At 47.7% G+C, this 11,241-nt stretch overlaps 1 protein-coding gene across 2 annotated transcripts in view; it reads left to right on the top strand.

Annotated features, from left to right (window-relative positions):
• The first annotated feature begins 4,439 nt into the window (after window positions 1–4,439).
• The window catches only part of GYG1 (glycogenin 1), a 40,896-nt gene continuing 34,094 nt past the window's right edge, over window positions 4,440–11,241 (top strand). The window contains exons 1-4 of one of the 2 annotated variants that reach the window (XM_059884999.1): window positions 4,440–4,641; window positions 7,342–7,477; window positions 9,421–9,595; window positions 9,885–10,047. In XM_059884999.1, the coding sequence (XP_059740982.1) occupies window positions 4,455–4,641; window positions 7,342–7,477; window positions 9,421–9,595; window positions 9,885–10,047 (661 nt within the window). In that variant the 5' untranslated portion in view covers window positions 4,440–4,454. 2 annotated transcript variants of the gene reach the window in all.

Below are 11,241 nucleotides of genomic sequence, written 5' to 3'. Positions count from 1 at the left end.
GATATAATGATACTACTTTAATGGCAAAAGCAAGAGGAACTAAAGAGCCTCTTGATGAGGGTAAGAGAGGAGAGTGAAAAAGTCAGCTTAAAACTCAATATCTTTAAGGGGAAATGGTGGAAGTAGTGACAGATTTCCTTTCTTAGGGCTCTAAAATCACTGCGGAGGTGACTGCAGCAATGAAATTAGAAGACAACTGCTTCTTGGCAGGAAAGCTAAGACAAACCTAGACAGTGTGCTAAAAAGTGAAGACATCACTTTGCTGACAAAGGTCCGTATAATCAAAGCTATGGTCTTTCCAGCAGTCATGTACGGATGTGAGAGCTGGACCATAAAGAAGGCTGAGAACCAAAGAATTGATGCTTTTGAACTGTGGTCCTGGAGAAGACTGAGTCCCTTGGACAGCAAGGAGATCAAACCAGTCAATCTTAAAGGAACTCAACCCTGAATCTTCATCGGAAGGACTGATTCTGAAGCTCCAATATTTTGGCCACTTGATGTGAACAGCTGATTCATTAGAAAAGACCTTGATGCTGGAAAAGATTGAAGGCAGAAGAGGGTGACAGAGGATGAGATGGTTGGACGTCATCATTGACTCAATGGACATAAATTTGGGAAAACTCCAAGAGATGGTGAAGGACAGGGAAGCCTGGCATGCTGCAATCCGTGGGGTCACAAAGAGTCGGACATGACTTGGCGACTGAACAACAACAAAACTTTCTTTTAAGGTAATGTAGCTGGTCACCAAGCTCTTGCAACTTGTGGAGTTGGAACTCCAACTCTTGAGTAAAGAATGGACTCCTTTAGGCCTCCAAGGATAATATATCTTGAAACTAAGCTTCCAGTTAGATATGAACAGGGTTGTGGTCACTGGCAACAATTCCAGGAATGGATTTTATGTATTATCAATTAAGGGAAAACTTTTAGGCTGTCAGTTACCTAGTTAGTTCCTGTGTTTGGCCAGATGCGGTGTATTTATTCCATGGACTGTCTGTGGGAACTCTTTGTGTCTTAGGGCCGCACATTGCCCTCTGCTCTTGATTATATTTCCAGGTCAGTTGTTCCCACCATCAATTAGCATGTGTGCTCAAGGGAATGCAAACTGATTTCAGCATTATCTTAAACAAAACATAATCAGGAAGGTACGTATCCTGCCAAAAAAAATTACATAATGCATTCCAAGGCCAACTAAAAATTAATTTGGACCAACCATGCTGAGTATATGGATTTAGCCAAAGTTTAAATGGTTAATAGTTCTGGGTACTCTTGTAGAATACCAATTTTTTTTTTAACCTTAAATCTTCTTTTAGGAATCAGAAAATCTACAAGTTTAAATTTCACAGAAAAACAATAAACAAATGAAAGTCTCAAACATCTGTCTCGGTACATGTATTAAGGTAGTATTTGCAGGTAGTATCTATCTACCACCTGCAAAGCCTTATAAGCCAGAACGTTTGAATACCTACTTGGTCCACAGCCTGGGACATCACCTGAGAGATCCACCCCAAACCACTGAGTCAGAATCTGCATTTCAGCAAAATCCCCAGGCAATTTGTGGTCACATTAAAATTTGAGACGCTTTGATCTCATAATTCACGAAGCTCAATGTGGAATAGCGTCAGGAAAACTGGTCAGTGGGTCACTATTAGTAATCTCAATTAAGACAACATCTAAGAATAGATTGTAGCAACCTCAAAATGCCCCTATTTGACTCAATGTGGTAAAAGCTGCAAAGTCTCTGTTTCTGTAACTCTGTTTCATGTAAATGTTTTTCTCATATGAAACACAGGAAAGGAGGCTATGGTGACTGCTTTTACTGAAACACTGCGGGTTGGTGGGGTGTGGGGTGGGAAGGGGGTTGGGGGGAGTGTGGAGCCGAGAGGAGCTGTTCCTAAGGAAAGCCTGCTAGTTCTAGTTGTCCACAGCTCTTCCTCTAGGCTTTGCCCTTCTGGCCCCAGAACCACATCCTGTGGGAGCCCAGTATGAATACTTAGACTTCAAGCAGCAGGTGGTTAACTGTCGTAAGGGTAGGAGGGTTCCTGGGTGAAAGAGGAAAACCTCACTCTCTCGAGTCCACTTATCAGTATGGAAAAGAGCAATTCAAACCTGAAAGCACCACTCTGTTTTCCCTTTCCCGGTGCATATGTGTGCTAAGTCATTTCAGTCGTGTCCAACTCTTGGCAACACCGTGGACTGTAGGGTTCGAGACTCCTCTGTCCATGGGCTATTCCAAGCAAGAATACTGGGTTGCCATTTCCTCCTCCAGGGGATCTTCCTGGCCCAGGGATTGAACCTGCGTCTCTTACATGTCCTGCTTGGCTGGTGGGTTCTTTACCACTAGCGCCCCTTTCCTCTCCTCAGGTAGGTGCAACTCAGCTATAGCCTTTTATCTTCCTTGCGTGTTTGCTAAGTTGCTTCAGTTATCTCCAACTCTTTGGGATCCTATGGACAGTAGCCCACCAGGCTCCTCTGTCCATGGGATTCTCCAGGTAAGAATGCTGGAATGGATTGCCATTTCCTCCTCTAGGGGATCTTCCTGACCCAGGGATTGAATCCTCATCTTTTTTATCTCCTGCATTGGCAGGCGGGTTCTTTACAACTAGCACCACCTGGGAAGCCTTATCGTCCTTAGAGAGCTCCAACTCTTCTAAACTTGTAGGCTTTGAGTAAGTGGTAATCCACTTACTGCACCTTCTCCCCACATTTCCACTTCCTTCAAAGGAAGTTTAGAATGCCAAGTAATCAGGCGGCATTCCGAAGCAAATGAGTGGTGTCAATTGCTGTGGTCAGGATGGGGGAAAGGAGTCAAGTCTCCCAGAGATGACATTTAAAATGCTGATTCCTGGGTTCTATTATTAAGATTCTGATTCAGGGGTCTGGGCTTAGAACCAAAAATCTGCCTTTTTAGCAAGTGCCCCCAAGTGATTCTGATGTAGGAAGTCCAGGCCTACACTTGAATAAACAGTGATATAATTAGTTTGGGCTTCCCTGGTGGCACTAGTGGTAAAGGATCTGCCTGCCAAAGCAGGAGACACCAGAGACTGGGGTTCGAATACTGTGTCAGGAAGATTCCCCAGTGCGGGAAATGGCAACCTGCTCCAGTATTCTTGCTTGGAAAATTCCATGGTCAGAGAATTCCAGGGTGGGCTACAGCCTACAGGGCTGCAGAGTTGGAAGGAGTTGTGTGAGTGACTAAGCACACATACAGGATTGGTTTGAGAATAGCAATACCACCTTAACAAATAAATCACTTATTCTAAAGCATCTGTTTGGTTGTTTCAATTGATGTTGTCAACTTCCTGTTTGGTTTCCATTCAGCAGACACTGAGCAACTATTGTTTGCAGAGAATTGTTTCAATACTAGCTGCTGCTTTCCTGTGTGATTGGACTGGATGGAAGAGATGGGAGAGAAGGGTATGATCACATCAGAGAACTATTTCTCAACTTCCTAGAAAAACGACAAACTCACCTTTTCATGATTTGTGAAACAGATTAACCTAAAAGACTGTACTACCCATAGTTTACTAACCTTTTGGGCACCAGAGTACCAGAGATGCCATGGTCTTGCTTGCAAGGTCAATTCTGTAACAAAACTGCTGCTGCTGCTGCTAAGTCGCTTCAGTGTGTCCGACTCTGTGCGACCCCATAGACGGCAGCCCACCAGGCTCCCCCGTCCCTGGGATTCTCCAGGCAAGAACACTGGAATGGGTTGCCATTTCCTTCTCCAATGCATGAAAGTGAAAAGTGAAAGTGAAGTCGCTCAGTCGTGTCAGACTCTAAGCGACACCATGGCCTGCAGCCTACCCAAGCTCCTCCGTCCATGGGATTCTCCAGGCAAGAGTACTGGAGTGGGGTGCCTTTGCCTTCTCCGGATGTAACAAAACTGCTATGGTTCAAACCCTACTTTCTCCACTTACATGATACGACCATAGACAAGTGATTTTTCTGTGACTCAGCTTCTTCATCTGTAAAGACTATAGAACCTACTTCATTGAGTTAACGTTTGACAATTCAATGAAACACTGAAATATCTAATTGATGCAGAGGACTTCGAGAATCTAACGTACTGAAAATGTATTCTGTTTTTAGGTTAAGGCCACAAAACCGCTGTGAGTACACTGAGAAATGCTTCCGGAGGGTGATTTGGAATTCCAGGTGAAGAAAGTGCAGTTAAACTTTACGTTCAGATGAATTATTCTAACTGGAGTGATCTGGGGTTTTTGTTTTGTAAAGTTCCCTAATCCTTGGCTTCTTTGGGAGTTTGTCCCTGGGATGCCACACTCTGCCGCTAAAATCCCCCTCCAAAGCCCCAGCTCACGGTCTCAGGCAGGTGCCCCGCGGGAGCCGGACCAGGACTGGAGCGGCCACGGAGGTGGACGCGGAGCCCAGCCCCCCAGTGGAAAGGCTGGGTGAGGACCGGGGTCCCGCAGTCCCGGGGCCGCCTCCCCACGAGGATGCCGGCGGGCGCGGGGAGCGTGCGCGGCCACGTGACGGCCGCTATAAGAGCGCTCCGGGCGGACGCTCGGCTCCCGCCGCGCCTCCTCGCCGGCCGCGCTCGCTCCCCGCGCCCGGCGTCTCCGAGTCACGAACTTGCGGCTGCGGCTGTGGCGGCCGCCCGCGCCCCCGGCTGCACCATGACAGGTACGCGCCGCCCGCCGCTGCCGCAGCGCTTCTCCCCCCGCACCCGGCCCTCTGCCCCGGGGGAGCTCCCGGCAGGACGAAGACCGTCGCAAAGTTGCAGGCTGGCCGCAGCCGGGCGTGTCGCTTCCTGCGTCAGCCGCTGCCTCGCCGCCCCGGGGGCCCGAGCTGCCGTCCCGACCCGGAGCGCAGCCGAGGGGCCCCCGCCGGGCAGCGCCTGGGCCCTCCGCCGAAGCCCCCGTTCCTGCTTCCGTCTCCTTGCCCTTCCTCCTGCGCGCACCGTGAAGGGCGGGCGGGCGGGCGGAGCAGCTGCGGCGGGCTGCGTAGGGGCGGGGAGCCGGCTCCTCCGGGGCGCCCGGCCCGAAGCCGGAGAGCGGCGGGGTCGCGGGGCGCCGCCTCCACAGCCCACGGGTTGGAACCTCTGGAAAGGGGCGGCCGCGAGACGGGCACACCGGCGGCCCCGGCCCGGCTCCTCGGCCGTCAGTCCCGGCGCTGGCCGCCTCGCCGAGCCTATTTTTAGGCCTTTGGGGCTGGGTTGCGGGAAGCCGGAGCCCGGCGAGCGCCCCCGGGGAGCGGGATCCGCGCGGTGGGAAGGCGCCGGCCCACTTGTTGCAGGGTGTCCGGGCCGCTCGGCGAGTCTGCCCCCGAGGACCGCAGACCGTGCTGTTGAGTCTAATAGTGGGGTTATTACAGCCACTGAACTGCGGAAAGATTGCAGAAGTCACCCGGAGCTCGGCCATCTCTGGGAGGGTTTAGCCTCCTCCCCAGCTGTCATTGGTCTTTCCTTTGCTAGGTTTGCCTTGCAAACCTCAGTTCCTAAGGTTGTCCTGCTTCCCTCTTCCTTTGGGAAATCATCCATATCCTTGCTTCCTGAAAGCCTTGAATCCTACTTACCTGTAAACTTTTCTCTTTGATCCCCCGGTGTGTGTATGTGTGCTAAGTGGCTTCAGGCATGTCCTGCTCTTTGGGACCCCATAGACTGTAGCCCGTCTTGTCCAGCGATTCTCCAGGCAAGAGTACTGGGGTGGGTTGCCATGCCCTCCTGCATGGTCCTGGAATCAGGACCATCTTTGAGTTGAAACATCATTCATCTTGCCCCAGGTTAAGCGCCCCTGTGGTGGGCTGACTAAAATATTGCTATCTTATGACGGGTTGAAGAAACGAGAACAGGCAGAGGTTGATGGGTATGTCAAGGGATGGGGGCCCTGTTCCGAGCTTTCCTAGAAGCAGATGACCCTGGAGGAGGGCGAGGTGCAGGTAGAAACTCTAGACCTTCTACTGCTTAACAGAGAATCCAAGGCTATATGTGAAGGTTGCCCTCAAATCTGCGGATGGGGACTGTGCTGGCTCACTGGACAGCCTACAATTTCCTCTTACTTCTCAATGGAATTTGCCTCCAGGCTCCACTGGAAAATGGGCAAAGGGAGGAAGAGGAAACCTAAGACAGAATCTGAGTGACTTCGTTACAGTGTCCCAACTGCCCAGTTGGGTAACAGTGACCCACGTGAGCCCCAGCAGCACTGGGTCCTTTGTGTTTGTATGCCCACCAACCTGTTTTAACGTTAAAATCCCTTTCGAGAGGGAACGTGTCCCAGAATCATCCTGGGAAGGACTAAAGAAATCCTAAAGGCTTGGCTGGTGGCCTTGGAAGGGTAAGGCTTGTTCAGGAGGAAGAATAATTCATGCATTTGCAACTAAGTGATTATTGGAGATTGATATTTGAACGTGGGTGTGTGTGTGAGAGAGAGGGGATTCCCTGGTGGCCAGGTGGTAAAGAATCCACCTGCCAAGCAGATGTGAGTTTGATCCCTGGGTCGGGACAGTCCCTGGAGGAGAAAATGGCAACCCACTCCAGTGTTGTTGCCTAAAAAATTCCATGAACAGAGGAGCCTGGCGGGCTACAGCCCAGGGGGTCACAAAGAGTCAGACAGGACTGAGCGACTGAGAACAAGCATGAGTGTGAAAGAGAGGGTTGAGGGGCCCCAGGGTACTGGGTAGGATGTAATGCTTGCTTCTCCAAGGAAAGGAGGCAGGTTTGCTAGAGCTTGTGAGGTAGTCCCTAAATCCATTCAACAGTGATGGGCCACTATTTAGATGGAAGCATCAAGGAGGGAAGGCTTCTTGGGGGAAGTGATGTTTAAGAGAGACTCAAAGTGTCTCTGGAGAGATGGTTGGGTGACTGTGGAGTCTTTGCTCCAGGTTGAGGAAAGAGTTGAAAAAGCCGGAGGCTTGGCACACGTGAGCACCAGGATGAAGAATATGGGCTCTGCTTCAGATGCTCTCAGTTGAGGTTGTTGGCTGGGTTTGTTCTTGACTGAGAATACTGTCTATGATACCTTGTAGGACAAACAGAAAATGCACTTCTTGATCTCTTCTCTACTACCTGGTAATTGCCCTCTGGGTGTTAAGCTACTTTGTCGTCTGAGAATTTAGTGTGTCTGGACTCTAAGTTAGATTTAATTTTTATAGCCTCTTGAAGGTTGCCAATGATCTCCTACTAACGAATGGTATTGAGACACTCTGAAAGTGGGCACTGGGTTCTCTCTCCCATCCCCCATCCCCCAAGAGGTTCTTCCTTTATTAATCGAGCAGGTTGATCACAGAGGAGTTGATTTTGCCCAATTATTGGTTGACCAGGGTCCTGGGGTCATGTTTTCTAGTTAGAATGATGTAATGAATACCTTCTGTTTTCCTTGTTTTAAGATCAGGCCTTTGTGACACTGACCACAAACGATTCCTACGCCAAAGGAGCCCTGGTCCTGGGCTTGTCTCTGAAACAGCACAGGACCACCAGGAGGCTGGTTGTGCTCATCACCCCACAGGTCTCGGACTCTATGAGGTGAGGACCTTGCTGCCGGGCTGTTGGTTGGGCTCTGACATCACCTCCGCTGTTTCTAGCATCAGTGGACCTTAAGGCCAGACCCTTTCCAGAGATTCAGTGCTGGTGGAGAACGATGAGAGCTGCTGAGTGAAGGATTCCTGGGTCTGAAACCTCTTCCTGGCTCTTGGGAGATGTTCCACCCAAGCTCCATCTGGGAGGTGGAGTTCTGGCCCTTGGGCTTACTGATCACAACCAGGAGTTGGGCTCTCTCATAGGCAGGTCCTCTCCGGGTGATCCAAGTGAGTGATTCAGTCCAGCCGTTCCCTCTGTGTCCTCCTCCTTCACCTGCATACCTTTCCCCCAAAGGGAACAGGGGCTATTGTTCCTGTTTCCAGCCAAGCAAACCTCCCTTGCCTTTGAAAGAAAGAAAGCAGTTCTTGCCTGGAGAATCCCAGGGACGGGTGAGCCTGGTGGGCTGCCGTCTATGGGGTCGCACAGAGTCGGACACGACTGAAGTGACTTAGCAGCAGCAGCAGCAGCAGTTTTCTCCACCACATCTGACACCATCTGACCTAATGATCTTTATTTACAATTCAGCAGACTAGATATTTTCCAAAGGGCTCTCTGAATTAGGGGTCCTGCTAGGAGAGACCCTGAGGGGTACAAGCTGCTTGTTGATTGGGTTAGTGCATATTACTTTTTTGGAATTAAATTTTGAAGTATCTCAATCAACTGCCTTGATCCTCATACTAACTTATTTAAGAGTATCTTGCCACACTAGCACCTCTGTATTGCTTTATTTTTGCGTTCTTTTATCCCTTTTAGAAGTTGAAAATGCCCCTTTTGTGACTCTTTTCAAAAAATATAAGCACATGCCAAGGACCCCTGAAAAAGAGGCATTATATACGCATACGTATATCTCACACACTAACAATCTTGTTCCTAAAGGGTAATTTAGGAAAACCAAATTACCCCCAAACTGTCTCCTATGTGTATGTCCTAATCTGTAATCACTTTAGTGAGGATACTGTAAGAAAGTGGATGTAGTCTTAGAAACCAAGAAACCAAGCCCCCTTTCCTGTGGTAAGTGGTACACCAATCATTTCTTTCCAAGAAATCAAGTTTACAGTGTGAACTGGAACATATTTTTGTACAGCTTTGGAGATTACTAGCACAATACCAGTTTTGTTCTCCATGCTTGATATTGTTATAAACTTTCAGTGATGATCTGTCTTTATCCTATGTTTTTTCTTGTGCTGAGTTTAGTGTCTCATCTAAGAAGTACACCCCGACTTCTCTCACCTCTGGCTTGCTTTCTAAAGTAAGTCTTTAGTTAATTTTGGGCAGAGATAGGTGTTATACCTCACAAACCAAAGTGAGTCTCTCATGCCAGGGGTGCTAAGCATATAATACATGCTGGTTATATTTGATGCAAAAGAATGGAAACCGAGTAATTGAGTCACTCAACTTCTTTTACGACACACAGTTTCAGGCAGTTGTCAGCTGCTTTAGCAAAAATTATTAGTTATAGGCGTCAGTGCAGATATTGTATGCCTTAACTCAGCATCACTTGGAAAAGTATTCAGCGGTCAGCAAGAAGCAGTTCTAATAAAATATCGTTAAAGACAGAGGCTGTTGAAAAGACATCTGACCAAACATGAGTTACATTTTTACAGGCTGTTTCACAATTTGACTGGTAGTCAGTGGTACGGAACTTCTTCTATGATAGTGTTTAAGACAAGTAGTTCATCCTCACCATAAGTCTTGGCATTTTAGTGAAGTTAACTGCACATGCAAATTAAAAGTTTGTGCTGAAGTCAGAACATACTTAAGAGACTAACATACCAAAGTAATAGATTGCTGTAGTTGTCAATAAGCTAATAAGAATGCAGTCTTATGTTGTCTGGGTCATTTGTTCTGAAGAGATGCTAAGAGCTGTTTTCTGGATTTTATTTTGACAGGAAAGCTCTAGAGACAGTCTTCGATGAAGTCATTATGGTAGATGTCCTGGACAGCGGTGATTCAGCACATCTAACCTTAATGAAGAGGCCTGAGTTGGGTGTCACGTTGACTAAACTCCACTGCTGGTCACTTACACAGTACTCAAAATGTGTATTCATGGATGCAGATACTCTGGTGAGTATGACTTTGATGGCTGGAGAGATGGATATAGTAACTGAAAGCGGTTAGGCATGTGAAGAATGCTGTCGGGACTTGACAGTAAAGTTCAGATAAAACTGCTGTTGTGAAAAGTGTCAGGTGTTGAAGGAGAGTAGGAGCAGTCTGCCTCACAGGTGTCATCTGAAGAGTTAAAGACCAGCAACAGATTGCATCTTATGTGTTGGAGAACTTAGGAAGGGTTATGCTATAGAAGAACAGTTCTGAAATGCTTTCCCTTCTCCCCACCCCCTTACCCTTGAATCAGGTCCTAGCCAATATTGACGATCTTTTTGAGAGAGAAGAATTGTCGGCGGCACCAGACCCAGGGTGGCCTGACTGCTTCAATTCTGGAGTCTTTGTTTATCAGCCTTCAGTCGAAACATACAATCAGCTGTTGCATCTTGCTTCCGAGCAAGGTAGTTTTGATGGTACGTATCTGTTTTCCTTGTATCAGATAAGCTGTGAATAACTTCTAGGGGCTGCTCTTCTCAGGGAGTTGCTACGTTTCCTTGTGTCTACAAGATAGTGATACATGTGATAAGCGTTTTAAGTCGTGTTGTTCTGGGAAATAGTGTGTTTTGTGTGTGTGTATGCATCTTTTTCCTATAGGTACCTAGGCTGTTTTACAGACTTGCCATTCATTGATCTTCCTGTGCCTAAATTGGAGTATGATTAAAGCAACCATGATTATTCAGGAATTCAAAAGATCACGAAACAGATGAAAGAGTTTAACAGCTGTCTTAAGCCTGAGTAAACTGAAGTGCAAGAACAGGAGGACCCAGAATTGTTTCTGTGGAAATTTGAGGAATAAATTTAGGCTCTCATTCTCAGAACACAGGCTCTGTGAGTAATCTTTGTCTCCAAATTTTCACTGTCTATAAGGAAGTGCATCAGATAGAGTGCTATCTGCAAAGCTAAAGCATAGAACCTTGGCAGTCACCATCCATTTTCCGTAAGGTGTATGTGTATCTATCTATAGCTGTCAATATGTGTTTATATAGAAAGGTTATAACTGTGATTTAGGGCTTCAGATCCTTTGGAGAATTTTGGTTAAATTAATTAGTTAGGTATACTTCTATTTTGGCAACCCACTCCGGTACTCTTGCCTGGCAAATCCCATGGACGGAGGAGCCTGTTGGGCTGAAATTCATGGGGTCGCTTTTCACTTTCATGCATTGGAGAAGGCAATGGCAACCCACTCCAGTGTTCTTGCCTGGAGAATCCCAGGGACAGGGGAGCCTGGTGGGCTGCTGTCTCTGGGGTAGCACAGAGTCGGACACGACTGAAGCAACTTAGCAGCAGCAACTTCTATTTTAGGCCAGCCTCTAAAATAATAAATAATAAGTCACTTTTGTTTTTAACAGCACAAACCACAAAACTAGCAGTTAGTATGCAAAAGCAGCTTTTTTGAAAATAAATGTTGATGGATCCTTTGAATTAAGAAAAGACCCAGTTGTATCTAGGAAGAAGGATTTGTACAAGGAGACCCCCTCTCAGCAGTGACTCTCTGTCAGATACTTGACACTGTGGCAGAAGCCAGGGCCAGGAGCATGGGGGTAGTCCAGAGCCCTGAGCAGACCCCAGGCCCTACTTTCCACTCCAAGAGCAGGTATGAGATTTGC

Source organism: Bos taurus, chromosome 1 (genome assembly GCF_002263795.3).
Source record: "Bos taurus isolate L1 Dominette 01449 registration number 42190680 breed Hereford chromosome 1, ARS-UCD2.0, whole genome shotgun sequence".
Lineage (NCBI taxonomy): Eukaryota > Metazoa > Chordata > Mammalia > Artiodactyla > Bovidae > Bos > Bos taurus.
Note: the sequence above shows the minus strand (reverse complement) of the source record. Positions and strands in the feature narration are given on the sequence as shown.